Source organism: Phoenix dactylifera, chromosome 1 (assembly GCF_051530095.1).
Source record: "Phoenix dactylifera cultivar Ajwa chromosome 1, Ajwa_hap1_PhDact_Kaust_v1.1, whole genome shotgun sequence".
In the NCBI taxonomy this organism is placed as follows: Eukaryota; Viridiplantae; Streptophyta; class Magnoliopsida; order Arecales; family Arecaceae; genus Phoenix; species Phoenix dactylifera.
In genome coordinates this window covers 44,252,723-44,276,327 of record NC_143190.1, presented here as the reverse complement: position 1 = coordinate 44,276,327, position 23,605 = coordinate 44,252,723, and the positions used below count along the sequence as shown (strand labels likewise).

The 23,605-nt window shown below is 39.1% G+C and overlaps 2 protein-coding genes across 3 annotated transcripts; both read left to right on the top strand.

The window, feature by feature from the left end:
• Window positions 1-822: 822 nt before the first annotated feature.
• LOC103712779 (putative protein phosphatase 2C 15) lies at window positions 823-9,989 on the top strand. 2 transcript variants are annotated; one of them, XM_088702550.2, is made up of 9 exons: window positions 823-1,007; window positions 1,193-1,654; window positions 2,178-2,349; window positions 2,460-2,613; window positions 2,695-2,758; window positions 2,884-2,991; window positions 3,114-3,239; window positions 3,448-3,680; window positions 9,572-9,989. In XM_088702550.2, exons 2-9 carry the CDS (start codon window positions 1,427-1,429, stop codon window positions 9,789-9,791), a joined length of 1,305 nt encoding a protein of 434 aa, XP_088558676.1. In that variant the 5' UTR covers window positions 823-1,007; window positions 1,193-1,426; the 3' UTR covers window positions 9,792-9,989. The 2 variants fall into 2 exon arrangements, 1 of the variants encoding a protein (XP_088558676.1); XR_003386743.4 differs by lacking the exon at window positions 823-1,007 and adding an exon at window positions 4,204-4,257 and having other exon boundaries at window positions 1,136-1,654.
• A 1,096-nt stretch (window positions 9,990-11,085) lies between these two features.
• On the top strand, window positions 11,086-22,454 carry LOC120110543 (uncharacterized). Its single transcript, XM_039125806.3, has 2 exons — window positions 11,086-11,449; window positions 21,618-22,454. Exons 1-2 carry the CDS (start codon window positions 11,282-11,284, stop codon window positions 21,804-21,806), a joined length of 357 nt encoding a protein of 118 aa, XP_038981734.2. The 5' UTR covers window positions 11,086-11,281; the 3' UTR covers window positions 21,807-22,454.
• Window positions 22,455-23,605: the final 1,151 nt, after the last annotated feature.

Genomic DNA, 23,605 nt, shown 5'->3' with positions numbered 1-23,605 from the left:
TTTTTTTGCTTGAGTACTTTCATAGAAATTCAAATTTTGATAAATACTCTCTTAAAATTTATATTTATTTCTGTACCCTCGTAAAATATTATTTTTGCACAAATGTCCCTAATATAACGGTTCTTCTAACACCAACACCATTAATAAAATCCATATTTATTTTAATTAAAAATAAAATAAAATTTTAAAATTATTTTTTTTGTCTTCCATCACGATTATCTTATAAAAGTTTTCTTTTGTACATCTGCCTATTAAAAATATTTTATTCATTTTAATTTGCAACCGTTAATTTTTTAACGGCGTTAGATATCGCTGGTATGTATGCAAAAATAAGGATAGAAAAAGAGCAGAATAGCAAAACAAGTATTTTGCGAGGATATACATACAAATATCAATTTTGAAAGGATATTTATGCAAAATTCAATATTCAAGAACGTAGAATACAAAAAGAATTCTCAATATTTTATCCTTATTTTATTGTTAAAAAATCATATATTTTTATGTCATTATAATGCAACTCATGGAATTTCTTGTCATATAATAAGATAAATTAGTAATTATTATATTATATTTTTTTGAATACAATGCATGCTTGCACTGCGTAGATTTGAAGTTTGGACATATGCACAATAAACTATTCCTCACAAAATTTAATCGTTATATATTATTTTTATTATATTATATGTTTCGTTATCACATATCTGGCATTGCTTGAATTTTAGGCTTGTAATATTATATTTTGCGCAAGTAAAAAAATATCTTTATTCCAATTTTAAATAATCGTATCGTATGTACATAAAGGCAAATCAAGACGGGAAATTCACCCGCTGCGGGGACACCCATCGCCTCCCACGTCCCGCGACCTTTTATCACTTTCTTTTCCCCTCCGGTGAAAGAGAAGTCGAAAGGGGAAAGAAAGCAGGGGAGAGAGAAAAGGGAGGGACGGAAGAAAGGCGTCTCTTTTCTGGGCACAGCTGCTTTTCAACTACTCCTCCGGTCCTCCCTAAGTATTCTAGTAATCTCATTATTATTGTTGGTATTATGTCTTCATCATCCTTAAACAATACTTAATCAGTACATATGACATACAGTTATATATATATATATATACATATATTTCTTTTCTTTTAAGGGGTTTAATTGCAAAAAGGGTTTGTTTTCACTTTTTTTTTATTTTTTTATTTTACCTGAGGGTTGCTCCATTTTTTTTAATGGTGGATGGGTGCCTGGGTTCGTGGAATCTCACGGGGAGGGCAGAGTACAGTTCACGTCGCGGTCAGCAGCTAACCGCGTTTCCGCGTTGATCCCATCCGTCGCCCATCTCTGCTTCTTGGCGTCGGCAGTATCGCTTTCTTGTGCCAGATCTGAGGCCTGGGTCCCTGGGGATGGGAGATCGGAGGGCGTGAATCTCGAGGGGAAGGGAGAGATGGCGGCGGCGGCGGTTGCGGAGGGGAGGCGGCGCCACCGGCAGCAGCACGATCTGGTGCCTCTGGCGGCGCTGATAAGGCGGGAGCTGAAGAGCGAGAAGATGGAGAGGCCGTGCATCCGGTACGGCTGCGCCGCGCAGTCCAAGAAAGGGGAGGACTACTTCTTTATGAAGACCGACTGCCACCGCCTCCCCGGAAACCCCTCCTCCACCTTCTCCGTCTTCGCCGTGAGCTTTCTTTCTTTCTTTCTTTCTTTTTTTTGACACATTGATCTGCTCTTTTCCAGCGTTTTTCGCACAATTCTGATGGTTCTCTATATGATTGCTTGATAAGTGAATTCGCCGTGGTTTTGATCTTCTCAGTTGCTTGCTTTGTGAGTTTTGACTTTTATCTTGATCTTCTATCAAGTATTTAAGTTATTCAATGACCCTTGTGAAAAGGGTGCCGATTTTGGTGAAAAATTGTTGTTCGTTGAACTAACTATAGAAAGGGGGAAAATGAAAGCATTGCTTGGTGAAGATTTAATAGATCTCCGGAAGAAAGACTTTCTTGGGCTTCATGACCTGGGAGTTGCAGACTTTTTTTTTAAAAAAAAAATTGATTTATTGTATCCTCTTTGCTTCTAAAAGTTATGATGATCCTTAGAATCCATGAAGTCAACTCTATTTATTTGTGTTGCCATTAATGCCATGCAGTTTGCAATAAGAAGAATTATTATGCGAACTGAGATGATTTTTTTTTTTTTTTCAGGTCTTTGATGGCCACAACGGGAATGCTGCAGCGATATATACAAGGGATAACCTGTTGAATCATGTACTGAGTGCGATACCGCGTGGGCTTAGCCGGGAAGAGTGGCTTCAAGCTCTGCCTCGCGCGCTGGTTGCTGGGTTTGTCAAAACTGACAAAGAATTCCAGAGCAGAGGCAAGCCCACTACTATTTTCCCCCCTTTCTTCATGATACTATTCTGTCGAAGATTTGGCCTGTGTCTGGATGAATTAATATAGGTGTAATTGATACATGGTATCTGCCAGGACAAACTTCTGGTACCACTGCCACATTTGTGATAATTGATGGGTGGACCATCACTGTTGCTTCAGTTGGAGACTCTCGTTGTATTTTAGATGCTCGGAGCGGGGTGGTTTCTCTGTTGACCGTGGATCACAGGCTGGAAGAAAATGCCGAAGAGTAGGTACCTGGTCTTCTATCTTTTATATTATTCAGCTAAAATCTTTTCCCTTTCTTCTTAAATTAAGAACTGATGTGCAGGAGGGAACGTGTGACTGCGAGTGGAGGTGAAGTAGGAAGGCTCAACATTCTGGGTGGTGCTGAGGTGGGATTAGATCCTGTGCTGGTTTTCATTAATATATTGAACTGACATGGATGACAAAAACATTTTAGGTAATTTTCTATGACGCTAGATGAAACAAGTTCATCGATTTCTTGCCTTCATTTCAGATAGGTCCCCTCCGATGTTGGCCAGGGGGTCTATGCCTGTCGAGGTCTATTGGAGATATGGATGTTGGAGAATTTATCGTTCCAGTGCCCTATGTCAAACAAGTCAAGGTATTATATATGTACAGTCCCATTTTTTTTCTGAGGGTTAATCTTTGGCAACCTTGTTAATTTACTTCCATCTGTCCTAATATTTTTCATTTTTCACTTAATGTTCTTTATTGGTACACCAGCTATCTAGTGCTGGGGGAAGACTTATAATTGCTTCAGATGGCATTTGGGATGCCCTACCCTCTGAAATGGCTGCAAAGTCTTGCCGAGGTTTGCCTGCTGAGCTTGCTGCCAGACAAGTTGTGAAGGTGAATAATTATTTACAGTGACCCTTTCAGTTCTTTTGTCATTTGCAAGCTGTGTCCCCGTCCTGGTTCAGTTTTTAGGCGATACATTTTATGAAGTTCTATTGATGCATTAGTGTTGGATTTGATTGCTTTCGATGACACAGATATAGATAATCTAGCTAATTGTATTGTAAAACATCCTACTCACATTTGACTGACGAATGTTCAGGAAGCTCTAAGGACAAGGGGGCTGAAAGATGACACAACCTGCATTGTTGTTGACATAATTCCTCCGGATCATTCAGTCCCGCCTCCATCCCCACCAAAAAAGATGAACAAACTTAAGTCTCTCATTTTCAGGAAAAGGTCAAAGGATTCTGCTAGTAAACTGGCAAAGAAATTGTCTGCTGTGGGTATTGTAGAAGAACTGTTTGAAGAAGGTTCGGCAATGCTTGAAGAAAGGTCAGTGTTATCATAAGTTTTCTCCACTCTTAGATAACAAAATATTTTTTGGGTTCTTATTGTAAATTTGGTAATCAGACAACCTTTCCCTTTTTTACTCTGATGCTGCTTTTTAGTGGGAAATATAACTTCAACAATAGGATTAAAAATTCATATTCTTCCTTGTCTAGAGCTTGAGATGTACATACCTGATTCTGATAACATGTATGGGCATGAGTGGGTTTTCCTCCCTTTCTTTTTTTGCCCTTTTCTTGGTATCCATCTCCAGATATAGTAGCTTTGTCATTTCATTTCTAGAGCTATACTTGCTTTGCAAATTGTTAATATGTACACACTTATTGGCATGATTTTTAGTGGGGCTTCTGGTTAAGGTATTCTGAATAACTTGAGAGGCTTTTACTAAGGATTTCTGACTTGTATATTTACTCATCTTTTCATGCTTATTGCCACCTGATTCCGTGCTTTATGTGATGAATCACTCGTATCTAGTCTTACCTATCTATGCTTTATTTTGTAATGACAGATGACCTGTGTTGCAACATGAGGATCCAATGTCATGATGACATCTTGAAAGAAGGTGGTTCGAATCACAAAATGGCATTTTGGCATCACGTCATCTTCTTTAAGGATCTTTTAGCAAAGTAGTAGAATATGTAGGCTTCATTTGGCCACTTTATATGGCCTTTGGAAGATACTGATTGCCCATCTCTTGTTCCAGTTGGCTGGGGTGTCTCGTTAGGCCCTTTGGGCTACATTTTTAACAGAAAAAGTGAAAAATAAAAGAGAGAAAAATTTCAAGCACTTCTATACAAGTGATTAGGAAGAAACCCATCATATGCTGGGTGTTGCTGATAAATTGCTATAAACACATGTTCTTTTCTGTCACATGTTTAGAGGTTCCAGTTGATCTGATTGGATTTTGTTTCCTTTGACCTTAAGCATAACCTGATTTTGATTTTGGTTTAGTACCCGGCTTCAAACTCAAATTGTTATCTTGGTTCAAAGGTGGGTCTGCCCCTCTTATGTTTGGATATGTTTGAATTATATGAAATATATCCTGACTTTGAAGTAATTGGTTGGTTAGATCTAGTCAGTTTTGTGGGTGGTCTGTGTTTTCGAATGCTTACTTAAATGTAACTGTGCTGACCTTTTAGGGCAAGGCTTGGGACTTTGATGTATTTTGGATGGAGGGTTGAGTTGGTGGGTTATCACTATAAATCATTTTAATTATATCCATATGATTATGATGCACATTAAAAATAAACCAAAATATAAAAAAGGCTAAATGCTTATGATAATTATTGCCTGCAGGGTAGTCATTTTATCCTCTGCCCCTCTACTTTTTTTATCTGAGCAAGGTTCGCCGAACCGACCGTACCGGCGTATCGGTGAGCACTAGTACCGGTATGGTTTCGATTTGGTACCGGCTTGGAACCGGTACCGAACCGAAGCCCCGCGTGCGGCCATCAAAAAAAAAAGCAAAAAAAAAAATGCGGATGCGTCAAATGCCACAGAGTGCCATTTCTATGGCCAGCCCGCGTGGGCACGCTGCCCCACACGGGGAATCGGCCACGGGCGCGCGTTCTCCGCTTGTGAGTCCGCGTGCGATTCCCAAAAAAAAAGAAGAAAAATCGCCGCGTCCGCGCGGACGCGTTAAATGCCACAGAGTGGCATTCTGTGGCATTCTCTTCCCCGCGCGCCCACGCGCAGGGAAAATGTGGTTGGACCGGTGCGAACCGGCCCGGTTCAGGCCGGTACCGGCTTGTACCGGCACGAACCGGTCCGGTTCGGGCTTGTACCGGCTTGTACCAGCGCGAACCAGCCCGGTTTGCACTAGTACAAGTACGGAACCAATCGATTCCGACCCAGTTTGGGTCGGAACTGTTTTTATACGCTGTACCGTACCGTGCCCGTCGGCACCGGTTCGGTACAGGCTGAACCGACTGGTTCCGGTCGGTTCAGCATACCTTGTATCTGAGTTTAAGATGAAATCCTACTTATCGTACTAATTACAACTATAGTTTTAAAAAATTATAAATCTTTACCCCTCCTTGACAACTCAATAGAGGTGGAGGTTGTCCATTGCATGGTACAGGATCAAAATTAGTTGGGCAACACAATGGGAAAGGAATGAAGTATTGAATTTCCAAACAGCATTGCAGGTTAAACATGGTAGAAACTATCCACATTCAAATTGTCTCTTGGCTATTATAATTGGTTTTTTCCCTGAAATTTAATAGGGCAGTAAAATAGAAATACTGCTGAGGGGCAAAAGGAGGGGGAGGGGGGGGGGGGGAGATAGAGAGAGAGAGAAAGGAGGAGGAGGAGGAGGAGATACACCCACTATCTACAAGGATTGGGCGTTACAGAGAGGATGAAATTAGCATGCAGGATAGAGAAATTGGCAAGTTTGTTGATGACCTGAAAAATGGATGGATTTGGTGGATTGTAGAGAGATTTCCTGTGCGGAAGATAAGGAGAAATGGGCATGCTTGATGGCATTTTGGCTAAAAAATCGGCAAACAGAATCAAAAGGAAATATCACACAAAAATGAAAACTTCTATTTTTAAATAAAGAAAGATATAATGATATTTTGAGAAGTTGTTTATATAACTTTAGAAGTCTCTCTCTCTCTCTCTCTCTCTCTGTGTGTGTGGGTGGGGGGGCGGGGGATGGGGGTTTTGCAAGTTTGAAGTTAAATTTTGGTTAGATGGAGGAGATTAGATCTTGTGGTAGCCTTATCTTTCCTTTTTCAGTCTTTGGAAGTCCAAATCAACTAGCGATGTGGCCAATCACTTACCACACGACGGAGAACAAAAGGAGAGGAAGCTATCTGTTTTGGGCTGGGAAGCATTTGGTTCCTTTTTGGTGCCTAAAAAGTAGGAGAAGAAGAAAAAGAAAAAAAGAAAAGAAGAAAAACAGTCATACCATAAACCTGGACTGAAACTTTTGTTCCACCCATCTCCCTTTTGATTGGATTTTCATCCAATTGTCATGCAAAATTGGGCAACTTAAAAATTGGTTACAGGTGCGACATACAGGGTATTAAAACCAACGGGAATGAGGAGGGTGGAGAAAAGAAAGAAGGAAAGGTAAAAAAAGTAGGGAATATGAAAAAAGCAGGTCATCCACACCATCTGTCAGCCCTTTTTTTGTTTGACCATCAAAAGCAATATTTTTCTTCCTTTTCTCCACCTTAGGATTTGTTATGAGGTCCAACTTTCTGTAGGATTATTTTGATATTTTTTCTTCAGAGCTTAAAAAGGAGGAACAAAGTTGTATGAACGTTTCTAGATTATGATGACCTTGAATTTAACATTTCTAGATTATGAACATTATGATGACCCTGAATTGAAAATTCTAGATTTTCTTGTTTCTGATCTTCTTTCTTTTCTTTGATTTTTGTCTGGTTATTGACATCGTTAGCCTTGCGCCTGGCTTCCAGGGCATAACAAGTTCCCTTAGTCGCAAATCAATACATATAATTTATCGAAATGTATTACGCAGATTTGTGGGGTAAACTTTTGATGCCCTATAACTTTCATCTGTGAAAAATTTCATTTGAAACTTCAATTCTTAGACATTTACTGTTTAGCATTAGATGGTGAAGCTAACTTCAAGTGAATTCTTTGAAATTCAATTAAGTGTTTTGAAAATAGGAGTTAAAAATTACTCAAGATTTGATATTAAGATCTATGCTCTATTGTATCTCTATGGTCATTATACACCTTTGCATTTTTGGTGATCTTAAGTAAATTTCAGTTTAATGATGAATTATATTGTGCAACATATATTATTTTCTCCTTTCAAACTTTACATGTTAAAAATTCATTTTCTTCGATAGTAGTTGTTAGTGCCTTGTGCATTAAAATCCTTTTCTGCATCTTTTTGAATAGAACTTGTGGACATGGTGAATTTGAGAATGTCCTTTACATAGTTCGAGGTTACTTATGCCATTTCATTTGATGCATATGGTTGTAAAATCTTATATTTATACAAAAGATCCTCTTTTTTGTTGTTCTGTTGGTGTATTATATATAATTGTTAATAGTCTGAGAATTATTTCACATGGAATTGTTTTACTAATAACAGTGCTCTTTGTGGAGGCTTTGTCCCATTGAGGGGCCAAAGGTGCTAATGACCTATGCCAATTGACTAAGTTTTGCTGAAATCACCAATTTATTGCTGTCCCATTACACCATTTATTTGAAGCTGGAGATGTGCCAATGCACCTTGTATATTAATTTATCTAGGTTTTACTTTGTCCTATGTAGAGTAGATTTTGAGTATTCCACATAAAAAGTGAACTCAGCTTCAGGTAATTTCAAACAATTAAACAATGGCAATAGCATATCGGGTAGATTTAGAATCAAGAACACGAGTAAAGTCGATTGTGATTTCAGCAAACTAAGTGTTCATTAAATCTTCTTTGGAGATCTAATAAATGGCCTGTAGCAGTCCGCTCAATTAGTCAACCATTAATCAGAACAAAGGAATCAGTAACCACATTTAACTCTTATTAGTGAAGTTTAAGAATATTTAGGAAGTGAAGGTTTTAGAACAATCTAAGATTGAATCAAGTCCGAAAAATGGTGTCCAAGGCTGAGAAACAAGAGATAAGGATTTTAAACACAGAAACATAAGAAGGATTTCAGGTGTTTTCAGTCATTTTCGGTTGAAACTGATTTAAACTGACCGAAACCAGCTGGTCTTGGCTCCAACCTACTGAAACTGGCCAAAACCATAATTGAACCGTTGATTTCGTCTCAGTCTTGACTGAAATAGATCGATGTTGGCCAAAACTACAAACCTTGATTATAACAAATTTGCAGGGGCAAGAACCTCAAGGCAGCCTTCAGTGCAAGTCTATAAAAGATTTAATTTTTTAAAATCTCTCTTTTTATGGTTATTCAGTTCTCACTGCCTTTCTATATACTTGTCAGATTTATTTTAATGGTTTTTGTTGCCAACTGATATAAAGTGACCTCATATGGCACTGTCATAACAACTAAGTTAATAAAAGTACATGCATATCATTCTTGATGTTTACACCAGTTCTTTGTGATAAAATCACCATTCACCAATTTTTTGGACGTAAACAAGAAATTTGTCGATAACCATATCAATTATAATTTAAGAGTGTAATACATCATTTTTTTGTTTATTGACAAAATAATACATGAAAATTGATAAATCAGTTGAGCTCTGGGCTTGCCAAGTCCTTCGAGTTATTCACTTGGTTTTCTTTGGAATCCAATAGCACAATGGTTCCAAGTTCTCATAGAACTTAATGGATTTTGAACCTAATCATAAAGACAAAGATTAGCATTGATGGCTGATATGTACAGTAAGGTTGGGCCATAAACAAGTCTATGACAAAACAAATCTCTGGAAAACCATGGTTAGTTTTAGATTGCTTGCAGCTGAAAACTGAATGTTTCAGTTTTGGTTCTGGATTTTTCAGCTGAAACTTACAACCATGTTTCTGTTTGCAACTTGATCGGCAGCATGCATGTTGCTTCTTGTTATGGTTGTTTCACACGGTCTCATACCTTCTTCGACGTCTTTCTTTTTCTACTTTCTTGCTATTACTGCTTGTTGAAGTGTAATCGACCCAGTAATATTCAGCGGCATATTGATAGCTTACTTCATCAATATTTCATCTTAATCTGGTTAATGTAGTCCATTTTCCTATTAAGAGGCTGCTTAACATTGAATACAATTATGGGGTTGCCTGAGGGTATTTTGTAGATGGCTCTACTTTTCAGTGAGTGTCTGCTGTTTTTGACAGATTACAGATTTTAAGCTGATTTGATTGCACAATCATGTGTCCATTGCATGCCAGTCTTTTTCAATGCTGAAGGTATTCTATTTCTCCTCAAATTTTCAGGCTAGGGAATGACTCATCAGCAGGGCAAACAACTTCAGGCCTGTTCACATGTGCCATCTGCCAAGTCGACCTTGCTCCCAGCGAGGGCATATCCGTGCATGCTGGTTCCCTCTTCTCTACCAGCTCAAAGCCATGGGAAGGCCCCTTCCTATGTGCTGATTGCCGCAACAAAAAGGATGCAATGGAAGGAAAACGCCCTAGTGGAGTGAAAGTGCTATAGCTTCTCTCCTTTCCCCTCGCATTGTCCCCATTCGATTATTTTGTTCTTTGAATTTAATTTGCTGCCAATTTTTGCGGGCTGCGTGATTGTTTGACTTTGGGGAGGAATGAGGCACCCATGTATGTAATATACCTGTAAAAGGAACGTGACTCCAGCGGTGATTTATGTTATTTGAATTTGATTTTCCCTCCTAACAAATTGCTGTACTAGTTGGCAAGTTACATATATCGGCAATGAGTATTTAATTATTGTATTTGTTTTAATATTAGTTTATCATGATTAGTTGTTCTCGTCCTTTATAGCAGGGAATAAACTGTTTTTATTTGTGATTCAGAAAAATTTGTTGTTAAAGTGATGTTCGTAACGTTCGATTTCCTGCTCCATGCTTAATTTTCCCTTTACCCCGGGATAACTTTGTGTCCGGTGAAATACGTCTCAACCTGTTTCTCATTCCAGTGGGTGAATTAAGCTGCCCCCATTCAAAAGAAGACACTCATAATAGCAGAATCCACCGTGATGTTAGACGTGATTCGTTTAGTGTGAATGGGTCAGTTGGCCCGATGAGCTCTTCCCACTGCTTTGTCTGTGAATGGAAATGAACCATGAGTAAAGATATTTGCAAGAAGCTGAAAGATCAGATTGCTCTAAACTCTCTTAGAAGAGTTCATAGTAAAGAGTGCATGTTTGAGTTTTTTTTTTAAAAAAAAATAAAAAATACACAATATTATCTGTCTTCCTTCGTGCAACAGGAGATTCTAGAAACAAACTGTAAAAAATCGTTCCGTGTACGAGTATATGATGCAGCGGTTATTTTCTTTTCAATTGGAGCATCAAATCTCTAAATCAATTGACGAAAAATTAATCTATACTAATACAAACCGCTACCGTTTTCAAATCTTATTGAATCAATCAATCATAATTTTCTTTCTTTCTTTCTTTCTCTCTCTTTTTTTTTTGCTAAAAAAGAAAGGTAGGAGGGAGGAAGGGACCAGCCCACCTCCGCGTAGTAGCCTCCACTGGGCCTCCGCCTCGTCGGAAGAATGTTCGATACGGGTAGACTCTGTTTTACTCATATCCTTTCCATTCGAAGATAAGTACGTCACACCTGGCACCACCAAGCTATGGGTAGAAGAAAAACATAATCGCCAATGAGCGACCAAAACGTGGAGCATTCGATCCTCGAACTTAATCGATGCCTGTATATTTCGAATTCGAATAACTCGGACGGAACGACCGCCTTCTTATCACCAGGTAGCCACCTCCGTAGCCAATCTTTCTTTCGAAAGGGGGGCTCGACCCGATTATATGTTACCAAGCGCGACCGTGGGCTGGACCTCGAGCCTTTCGCGCCTCAGCGTGACCGTGGACAAGCCCTGGTTCACCTCTCGCGAAACAGCACCACCCCGGCGCGGCGCTCCCGCCCTCCGTTGCTGGCGGTCGTATCACCACCCACCTCGGCTAGGGTGGAGGGAAGAAAACTCGGGGAGGAGATGTTCGCAACGCTAGCCCGGTGGATGGCGAAGAAGCCGAAACCGAAGATGAAGCCTATCGAGCCACGGATGCCGCCTGAACAGGTACAGACCGTTAGCCGCACCATCTTCGACATCGTCAAGGAGCACGGCCCTCTCACCATCGCTGAAACCTGGGAACACCTCAAGGTCTCTCTCTCTCCTCCTCCTCCTCCTCCCCCCTTACACTTCCTTTTCTTTTCTAATCGCTGATTTCGTTTCAACATGAACCTCTTGTGGCCCATCCCTTCAAAATGTGATTTTTTTCATAAGGCAAGTTTGAGGTGGCCATAATTTAGTAATCTTTTCGGATAATGTCGACACATTTGATGGAGCTTATGATTAATTGAGGTTGCAAATAAACAATCATGCTTGTTTCCGATTTAGGTTGTTAGATTCGTTAAGGCTCATGGAGGGGGTTTGACAATCGAGTTGTTGTCACCGCATACTCCATGTGAGTGATGTATGATATGTATATGGGAAAATGTATAGGTATCTTGCAAGCTGCAAGTTTAAGGAGTAAGAAACAAAATAGAAGTCGCCATAGTATACTGTGTCAAAATCAAACAAGCAAGGAGTTATAATTGTAATGCCTCTGGCTCTGGATGTAGCTAGAGCTGTTACCATTCAAGGTGAGCATCAGAAGAACGAGATTGTTGATAGATTTCATACTTAGTAAGTAGATAAAGCTAGAGCAATTCATGTTGGGTATTTTAGAGTTTGCTAGTCACATCGCATGCTCGTGGGCTATTTCTTACTTGGCTAAGTGCTTTTGTTGGAGTTTTATCAACAGTATTTTTGATGCTTGGTGATGTGGTGAGCTTTTTATCATCTTATAAATTACTACCTTTTTTTTAAAAAAAAAAAGAAACAGACGAGCTAAAATTATGAAATAATCAGCAACCAAGGCCGTTTTGGATGTTTGCATAAGTTATTCTCTGATAAATTATGTGTACGGTGACGCAAAGTATTGTGAGGAGTCCTGTTTAGGAAGAATACATTGGATCCTTGGGAGCTAAATAATTTATTATCCCTAAAGTTTAGAGATATTGTAAACCACCTTTCTATTGGAATCAATTATCCGAAAAGATCAGGGAGAATGTGCTCCTAAACTCCTCCAAAACCTTTTCCTATTGCGCAAACTTGATTCTCTTTCTGCTTCATCACCTCACCGGGCCAATATATCAGTGGATAACTTACCCAACATCCAAACAGGTTCTAACGATCTGAGGAGCGTGCTTATTGAGAAAACTATACCAAATAATGACTTTAAGCTTTCTGATCTATTATCATTTAATGTTAATGGTTATTGATGCTCTAGCGAAAAACCACTATCGCGCCCTAAAAGATGGAACAGACACTTAATTAGAGTAAGTTTTAGGTGCACTCATGATAAGGAAATGCTAACTTGTGAACACATGTGGGACAAGCACATGAGAGCTTACATGTTTTAGCATGTAATGTGTGTAATTTAGCTTTCTCAACCACATATATTAGGAAGAGTCTCACTAACTTGTTAGAGTGGATCAAATGGGTTGTATATTGATTGTTTTCTCCTGTTATCAGGGGAGAGAGAGATAGAGAGAGATTGATAGGCATAAATGGTGAGGTGTTATAAGGAAAACATAAGGCCCTCCTAGACATGTTAGTGGAGTTGAACATTTTTGAACACTTGATGCAAAAAAGAAGAGGGAGAGATTATAGGATTCCTACAGTTTCAGTAGTGAATTCATAGGGACTGTATGAGAATTTGTAGAAAATTTTCAAATATGAAATTTTGGCTTCTAATTACTGCACTAAATGTCATGTGGGATCATATACCAAAGTATCTTTTAAGAAGTTCTGAGAAATCTATGCATAAGTATGGGGTACCAAAGAACTTGGTGGTGGCTATTTGGCTTCCAAAATCAGAAAATGTGGTCACAGAGAAAATGGATGAACATATGATATACAGGATTTTGAAATATAATAAAAAGTCATAATGGGCTGCAAGAGTACTAATTGTGCTGCTTTGAGTGATCATTATGTTAGATTTAGATCAACGGTGAGTAAAGGAGAAATAGATCAAATCATTGCAATATTGTGTTTAATAGAATTTAGGTGAAAGATGGTAAGAGTTGCCGGATAGGGCCTTGCTTTGATAAGTTTATCAGAAGAAGCATAATTAGGGAGGCTGCATATGTAGTTGTACCCTCATTAACTCTTGATATATTGTCAATTTAAATGGAGACAGCTTTGGGAAGCTGCAATAGTGTGGAAGCTAGATGAAATGCAATCTGTGGTTTGATGAATTGAAAGAGAAGCTAGTTTAATTTGATCAAATAGCTTTCAGATTCTATCACGAATATAATGGTACTTCTGAATTATTGATGTAGAAATGACAATATTTATTAGTTTAATGGTGATTTTATAATAGTACAGACTGTACAGTACTCATGAACCTAAAATTATAAGCCAGATTATAACATGAAAGGAAGCTTAAGCTAAGAAAAATTATAATTTTTTTCTGACTAATCTGAAGCTTTAATCTAAGAAGAATTACAACATTTTTTCTGACTAACCTGAATTTATGCCAGGATGATCCATCACAGGGATCACCGTCTTGCTTTGAGAACTCATGAATGCAATTTAGGAAGAAGAGAAAGAAGCTAGACGCATTTTTAGTGACCTTGACAAGCATGTGGTTGGATACAATGAGTAATAATTTGGTGGGACAAGGAAGAAACTGGTGCATGAAGGGTATTTGAAAAGTAGTTGAAGTGTTGAACTGTGTACGAGGTAGGGGTGGCCGGCATTAAAAGTGGCATGATAATCAATTTTTGGTTATATTTTGCCAACAATACAGATAAGCCCTTAGTCGATATCCTTTTTATACAATATACATGTCTAAGTTGATGTTGTTGATATTCATGAGGCCACGGTGTATGATTCTTGCATACTTCTATTGTTAGGTAATGGGATGGAAAATAAATTGATCATGAAATTAGAATTATGACGAGGAAACTGTAGATTTGTAATAGAAAACAAGTACATATAAGAAAAATTGGTTGAAATGACTGTGTTGTATTTTATATATTTTATGCAAAGAATTGAAATCTAAGCAAAGACACATAATTTGTTTACCAGGATGCATGTAGTGGAGATGTACATCCTGGTGTCAGTATATTGCTTTGATGCTTAATAAAAGTAATTTATCAGAAACAAGTAGGCTTGTGACGCTGCATTGATCAGAAAGAATGTTGGGGGAAAAAAAGGTAGGTCCAAGCATGTTAGATGAGTGCAGCTAGAAGAATACTAAAGCAGGTTAAGTATTGAAACAAATTAAGGTTAGAAATAATAACATATTGGAACTATATGAGTTAATTAGTTAAAGATTGATTTTTTGAGACCCATGAGTTGGGATGGGCATGCACAAAATAGATTTAAAAAACTTGTAGTAGGAATTGTGACTTTGAGTTGTCTTGAGGGCTCAAGAAAAAGAAAGGCAAGACTGAAGTTAAAAGCAAAACAGTGATGGAGGATAAGGTCATTAAAGATGAGGAAATTGTGAGGTTATCAATTGGACGAGGGCTTGGATTAATGATTTATATGGATCATTATAATTTTTCTTAAAACCAAATTCACTGTTAACCATCTGTTTCATGACCACTCTTTGTAATAAACCTTCTAGATGGTTTATGTTTTTGCTTTTAGGCATTTTAAGTAGTGTAGATTATGATTAACAGTTTGGTTTCTCCCTTGGAATATGTTATTCTTCAGTTTTCTGGTCTTTAAGCGTTTCAGAAGAATACTTTCTTCATAAGTGTTTGATGCATTAGAAGGAATATTCTTTTTAATGCTTTAGAGCATAGTCTCTCTCTCTCTCTTTCTCTCTCTATGCATGCATTCACTTACAAATGTATCTAAGTAGGTATATGTTAGAATAAGTGGCTCATATTAAGTGATATTCTTATTTGAGTGGTACACTGGTATTCTAACGGAGCGGAGCGAAGCGACGGGATATATTTATTTTTGGGATAATTATGTAATATTTTGTTTTACCAGGGATGCTGATAGGGATTGGGACTCTAGGGTTAGGGTTTAGCTATAAATATCTTGTAATTCTTGTTATTTGGTGATAGTGAAAGTTACGGCCGTTTCGCTCCCATGGACGTAGGTACATTGCCGAACCACGTAAATTTCTGTGTTCTCTTCTTTCTCTTTTTCTTTTAATTCTGTGCATTGTTCTGTTCGTCGTTTGGATCCTGTATTTTGCACAACAATTGGTATCAGAGCATCAGGATTCCGTGGGTGGTTTCCTTCTTCACGTGGGTTCTATTGTGCCATGGAAGGTCACGTCATGGGGAGATCAGAGGCATCTTCTCCCAAGATGAGGAAACGCAAGAGGGTTTGTTTTTTTGTTTTCTCCCGGTGGGTTCTCTCTCGAACGCCGTGAAGAACCAAGAGAAGAGAAAGGGGTTGTTCCAAGCCGTGGGAGGTGGTTCACGTGAAGGGAAGGGAGATTTGTTTTCTCTGTTTCACGTGGGGGGCTGAGGGGTTTGTGTCCTCTCTCCCAAGGCCCTCTTCCCAAGCCGTGGGTGGTTTTCTTCACGCAGAAGGGGGAGTTTTTGGTTTTGACGTTTTCTTCTTCCCAAAGCCGAAAACGTTCTCGTCTTCTGTTCTTCCGACGGCTCCCGAGCGGAAGGAAGGAGAAAGGCCCCTGTGACGACCGACTGGAGGTGAACAAAGGAGGAGGTTCTGATTCAGCGGTGGAGAGGAGATCCGCCGTGTCCTTCCATTGTCGCGCACCGTCACGCGCCTAGATCCAGCCGAGAGAAGAGGAGCCGTGTGTCTCCACCGCCATGTCCTCCCATCAGCGTCCGCATCCGTCGTCACACGCCTGATCCCGTGTGAAAGGGAGGAGAGGATCTCTGCCGTTCGTGGCCAGAACCAGGGAAGAGGACCTCCCGTGCGTTCGCACCCGTTGCCGCACGTGGATAGACTCGGAGGAGGAGCACCGTCTGCACCCGCCAACGCGCATCTGCGGCCGTCCGTGGACAGATCCTGAGAGGAGGGGCGTGTTTGGCATTTTCTCTTATTTTTCATCAGATCCTATTTTTCTCTATTTTATTTTGCAAAAAAAAGATAAAGTTGCAGGGATGTCTTCTGCGAAGTTCGATGTGATAAAGTTTGATGGAACTGGAAATTTTGGGCTATGGCAGAGGAGGGTGAAGGATCTGTTAGTATCGCAGGGTATGGTAAAGGCCCTGTACGGAAAGAAACCAGATGACATGGGTAATGCAGAGTGCAAGGAATTGGAGGCGAAGGCTGTTTCAAATATAAGACTTTGTCTGGCTGATGACGTGATGTATCATGTCATGGACGAGGAATCGCCGGCAACAATTTGGTCAAAATTGGAGAGTCGATACATGTCCAAGTCGTTGACGAACAAGCTCTATCTTAAGCAGAAACTGTACGGTCTTAAGATGACAGAGGGTGCTGATTTAAGCCAACATATCAACGTGTTCAATCAGATTATCAGTGATCTGCAGCGAGTTGATGTGAAGTTCGAAGTTGAAGACAAAGCGTTGATGTTATTGCATTCTTTATCCGCTTCTCCTACGTACGGAAATTTAGTTACAACTTTGACGTGGGGAAAAGAGACCCTAGAGTTAGAGGACGTCATTGGAGCCTTGTTAGGTTTTCATCAGAGGAAGAAAGCCAGTGCTGAGAGTTCTCAAGGAGAAGGCTTAGTGGTGAAGGGTAACCAGGAGCGTGGAAGAAGCAACACAAGGAATGGATCAAATCGCAGTAAATCTCGGTCTAAATCCAGGAAAAAGAAGAGCATAACGTGCTACAAGTGTGGAAAATAGGGTCACATAAAGCGGAATTGTCCGAAAAAAAGGAAGGGTAAAGATGATGACAGATCTGAAGAGTCCAAGTCTGCAAATATAGTGAAAGAAGATACAGAGAGCAGTGACGGTGACATACTTTCAGTTTCGTCCAGTTCAGATCATCTCGCTGATTCTTGGATTCTGGATTCAGCATGTTCCTATCACATGATGCCCAATAAAGATTGGTTTGACACCTACAGGTTAGTTAATTCTGGTTCCATTTTGAGGGGTAATGATGCATCTTGCAAAGTCATTGGAATAGGGAATATCAGAATTACTATGTTTGATGGTGTGGTTAGAACGTTGTGTGATGTTAGACATGTTCCAGATTTGAGAAAGAATCTAATTTTATTGGGTGTCTTAGACTCTAATGGGTTTTGTTACAAGTCTCAAGATGGAGTAATGAAGATTAGTAGAGGTGCTATGACAGTGATGAAGGGGCAGAAAGTAGCAGGAAACATCTACAGGTTGATAGAGACTACTGTTGTAGGTAGAGTTGCTGCTGCAGAGTCTTGAGTCTGATAATACAGTTTTGTGGCATATGCATTTGGGTCATATGAGTGAACGTGGTATGCTGGAACTGCATAAAAGAAATTTTTTGAAGGGTGTTAAAACTTGCAAACTGGATTTTTGCAAGTATTGTGTTCTTGGAAAACAGAACAAGGTTCAATTCAGGACTGCCACGCACAAGACAGAGGGTATTCTTGACTATATTCATACAGATGTTTGGGAACCAGTCAGAATAGCATCACGGGGTGGACATACATATTTCGTAACTTTTATTGATGATTTCTCGAGAAAGGTCTGGGTATACTTCATGCAGCACAAGTCAGAAACATTTGCCAAGTTTAAGTTGTGGAAAGCTGAAGTAAAGAATCAGACAGGGAGAAAGGTCAAATGTCTCAGATCAGATAATGGGACTGAGTACACAGACTCAAAGTTCATAGAGTTTTGTGAGCAGCATGGGATTAAGAGACACTTCACAGTACGCAAGACACCTCAGCAGAATGATGTGGCGGAAAGGACGAACATGACTATAGCTGAAAGAGCACAGTGTCTCAGGTTAAATGCAGGGCTTGCAAAGAACTTCTGGGCAGAGGTAGTGAATATGGCATGCTTCTTGATTAACAGGTCACCGAGGGCAGCACTAGATGGTAAGGTTGCAGAGGAGGTATGGACAGGTAATAAGGTAGACTACTCAGGTTTGAGAGTATTTGGATGTCCTGCCTATGTGCATATTCCTAGTGAGGAGAGGTCAAAGCTAGACCCGAAGTCTAGACAGTGTATCTTTCTGGGGTATCAGAAAGGGGTGAAAGGATACAAACTTTGGGATCCGAAGGCAAACAAGGTGGTGATCAGCAGAGATGTGGTTTTTGATGAGAAAGAGATATTGAAGAGTACTCAAGAAGAGAAGCAGATGCCAGAAAGTTGCAGCAGCAATAAACAGGTGATGTAGGTGGAGTTAGAGAGTTCTGTCAAGAAAAATAATGTTCAGGATACAGAGACTTCTACCTCAACCGATCAAGAGCAATATAATATAACCACAGACAGACCCAAGCGTATTATCAAGCCATCAACTAGGTATGGTTTCGAAGATTTGGTTTCCTATGCATTAATCACTAGTAGTGGAGATCCTACTACTTTTCATGAGGTAGTTTACAGCCAGGAGAAGAGTAGATGGATGGGTGCTATGATGGAGGAGATGGAATCTTTGAATAAAAATCAGACATGGAAGTTGGTGGAGCTTCCAGAGGGGAAGAGAGCGATAGGATGCAAGTGGGTGTTCAAGAAAAAGAAAGCAGTATCAGAAAAAGAAGGAAAAAAGTTCAGGACACGTCTGGTAGCAAAAGGATATTCACAGAGAGCTGGGATTGACTATGATGAGATTTTCTCCCCAGTGGTCAGACACACTTCCATCAGGATAATGTTGGCATTGGTAGCATATTACAATATGGAGTAGAGCAGATGGATGTAAAGACAGCTTTTCTTCATGGTGAGTTGGAGGAGCAGATTTACATGTAACAGCCAGAAGGGTTTTCAGAACCTGGACAGGAGCACTTAGTCTGTAAATTGAGGAAGTCGCTTTATAGGCTAAAGCAGTCTCCGAGGCAGTGGTACAAGCGTTTTGACTCCTACATGATTCGGATTGGCTACAGGAGATGTGAGTATGACTGTTGTGTTTATGTGAGGAGCCTTGATGATGGTTCTTTTATTTTTCTGTTACTCTATGTGGATGATATGCTGATTGCTGCGAAGAGTATAAATGAAGTCAACAAGTTGAAGACTTTGTTGAGTAGAGAGTTTGACATGAAGGATTTGGGCGCGGCCAAGAAGATTCTTGGGATGGAGATTCGCAGGGACAGAGATTCCAGGAAATTGTGGTTATCTCAGGGTAGTTATATACAAAAGATGTTGGAGAGGTTCAGCATGGGTAATGCGAAGCCAGTGAGCACACCTTTAGCGAATCATTTCAGATTGTCTACCTCACAGTGCCTAAAGATAGAAAAAGAAATTGAAGACATGTCAAAGGTTCCATATGCTAGTGCAGTGGGGTGTCTGATGTATGCTATGGTTTGTACTAGGCCGGATTTAGCGCATGCAGTTAGTGCAGTGAGCAAGTTTATGGCGAATCCAGGGAGACAGCATTGGGATGTAGTCAAGTGGATTTTCAGATACTTGAGGAGTACTACAGACCATGGTATCATATTTGTCAGACAGCAGGATGATCCTTCAGTCGTGGGGTATGTTGATGCAGATTATGCAGGGGACTTGGATGACAGGAGGTCGACTACAGGCTATGTATTCACTCTTGCAGGAGGGCCTATCAGTTGGAGGTCCATGGTTCAGTCTCTAGTTGCAATATTTACGACTGAGTCCGAGTATATGGCAGTGGCTGAGGCTGCCAAGGAAGCATTGTGGTTGATGGGATTAGTCAAAGAGCTGGGTGTTCAGCAAGGTGGAGTAGGGACATTTTAGACTGACTTTATATATAAGATCGTATGGTAGGTCACAAATTGGGAGAATTCACGCCTACTCTGACTTTCGCGAGACATGCAAGAAACGACAATAAATCTCGTCGTTAAATTATTTCAATTTTAATAATATTATTTAATATTTCATATTAATAGAAATATTATTAATATAAATCAAAAATAAAATGAAATGAAAAATGAAAATACTCAAAAAGTACTTTACTTACTATACTAATACTTATGTGTTGTGTGCAAAACACTATTGAATCAAACAATGGAGTTCAGTTGCATTGTAACAGTCAGAGTGCGATCTATTTGGCGAAGAACCAGGTGTATCATACGAGAACCAAGCACATAGATGTGAGGTATCACAAGATCAGGGAGTTGGTTTCTTCCGGTGATATATTGCTTGAGAAAATTCGCACTTCTGAAAATGCAGCAGACATGTTGACAAAATCCGTTACTGCAGACAAGTTCAAGCATTGCTTGGACTTGGTTAACTTCTCTAGGTGCTAGAGAGGATGTGTTCCAACTTATCAGCGTCAGGTGGTGTTCCAGGTTATTTTTCTTCTAAAGAGTGAATATTCGCCAAGGTGGAGATTGTTAGAATAAGTGGCTTATATTAAGTGGTATTCTTATTTGAGTGGTACACTAGTATTCTAACGGAGCGGAGCGGAGCGACGGGATATATTTATCTTTGGGATAATTATGTAATATTTTATTTTACCAGGGATGCTGACAGGGATTGGGACTCTAGGGTTAGGGTTTAGCTATAAATATCTTGTAATCCTTGTTATTTGGTGATAGTAAAAGTTACGGCCGTTTCGCTCCCGTGGACGTAGACACATTGTCGAACCACGTAAATTTCTATGTTCTCTTCTTCTTTCTCTTTTCTTTTAATTCTGTGCATTGTTCTGTTCGTCGTTTGGATCCTGTATTTTGTACAACAGTATATAATTTTTGTTCCCACCCATTTCATTTGCTTTATTGTCTCATTTTCCGTTTTTCTTGTTGTTGCTTATGTGTGCATGTGTGTATATCTTTTCCCCTCTGTTCTTGTTTTTTTCTGAATAAAATAAACGTGTTAATTGTCCCTATATGGTGGCCTTCATATCTCAAGCTTAGTAATTAGGGTGGCACTACTTGTAGAGTCAGAATTTGATAAATAAGGTGGGTGAAAAGAGTTTTAAGTGAGTGCATTTTCAAATCAATACTGCATTTTCAGGAAGTGAGTATCGGGAAATCCTTCCCATTTTTTGCAGTGAGTGGAAGCAGTGATGTGGTGAACTTAAGAAGCAAAAGGAAAGGGAGTTCTGTTGATGTTAAAGAATTTTGACTTCAGTACTGTTAAGTTGATTCCCATCATGTGTGATTTTTTTTCTTTCTAACAGTTCAAATGATTTTTCTTATAATACCAAATTTGGCTGGCCAATGATGCAACCTTTAACTGTCGTCTGTGTAAACTTATTTCAGGGTGTTGGTTTGAGAGGGTTGACTAGCAAAAGGCATATGAAGATACTATTGAGATGGATGAGGGAGAGGCAGAAGCTGCGGTTAATCTGTAATCATGATGGATCTCACAAGCAATTCCTCTATACTACCTGGTTTACCAATACCAAAACCATGCCCCCGAGGCCGAGAAAGGGAACTTCAGAGCCATGACTGAATAGAATTTGAAGAAAGTTCCTATGCAGGCTCTGCAAATCAGTTTTATGATAATTGCAATTGATCACCTTTCAGCATGTACAACTTGATTTGCAGTATCAGAAAATATCATTGCTGCTGCCGTATCCATCAAATGGCCAAGTTAAATTATTGGTAGAGTGGATGATTGTCGAGATGGCTCTACATGGCTCATCGTTGTTCTGTACATCCTTTTTTTTTGCTTGTTCAGAATAATTTAAATCTTGTTCTCTACATAGAAAGTCATCAGAAGGACTCTTTCATTACCTTTTGATTTTCTCAAAGTACGTTGAAGATGACTCTCCAAACAGGTATTTTCAGTTCAGTAGGCAGATCTTAGAAAGCCTAGGCTTTGGCTCTTCCACCAAAAGAAAAAGAAGAAAATGTCACATCTCTAACATTGTGTGGGATGCTGTGATGAAGCTGAAGACACCAAGGCAGTATATTTGAGACAACAAATATGTCACATAATTTCCGTTTGTGCAAATTACCGTTCTTGTGTTCTGTTTATATTTGGCTTCTTGTAAAAAAAAAATGTTTACTGGGCTTTGCTATTTTTGGCACAACAAATTTTCTCGTATATGGAAGAAGCAAATATAGTGAAAAATAGATGATCATGCTTTATGGTAATTCTCATGTAACAAGTATATTGAACTATAGGTTTAGAACTCCTTTGGTTTGTAAAAATAATTTTGCTACTGAAATATTTTTTTCTAGAAAACCGATGCCTAGATATATGATGTCTAATAAAATGGGTTTTTACATGTTTTGATTATTAAAAAAAAATGACATTCTAAAATGATTTATGTTCAATTGACTATTTCTTTTTTTGAAAAAATTGTATAAAATATTTTTTATAATCTTGTCCCATTCTATTTAAAAGTTTAAAAGTATTTTTTAAAAAAAATAATCTTAATTTTCAGTCTTATTATGTATCTTAACCAACTGCTTCGGCTATTTTCCTCCTGTTAAGTAGCACCTTAATCACTTGTTGCTAGGACTGCAACAAAGTCAGATTCAGAAAACGTCTCTCATGATCTAAGCCCAAACCTGGTCGAGTTTAGCACAGTCCAATGGCTAACCAAGATAAGTTTGTTTGGGTTCTTGGAAAATATTTTAGACCCATTTCAAGTTTTGTAATCTCGATCGAGCGTTCCACCTGCAAATTAATAGTCTGCATACCCAATCCATCAACCCAAATAAGTGTTAGAGAGATTATAAATGTCATTCTTAAAAGAAAAAAACGCTGAAGCCATGGAATTTAGTGTTTGGTCGAATAAATCAAGGATGGACTGGACCAAGGCATCAAATTTTTGACCTCTACTTTTGAGAAAAAAGACGGGAAAATACATGATTCAAAACTGACCCGGTTTTTTTGGTAAAAGTTTCATAATTCAGACCTAGGACTAACAGGTTAAAGATATCAGGTCTGATTAGACTGAACCAAGCCAGGACACAGGTGGAGTCAACCCATGGGCAGCCCTTCTTCGCGCCCAAATTGCCTTGTAGAAACAGACAAGCTGTTTTCACCATCATCATAAAAAATAATTAAATAAAATAAAATAAATAAAAATAAATAAAAAATAAAAAATGCTGTCAAAGGTGGTAGGTGGATACCAAATGTTAAAGAGATTTATTCATTCTTAAACACAACGAATGCAAAATTTTCCTAAAAAATAAATACTAACCTTCGTCCAAGTGTTCATTCTATAACTAGCGTCTTAGGAGACAGCTGACTCATATAAATGAAGATGATCACATACAGAGCATCTATGCGT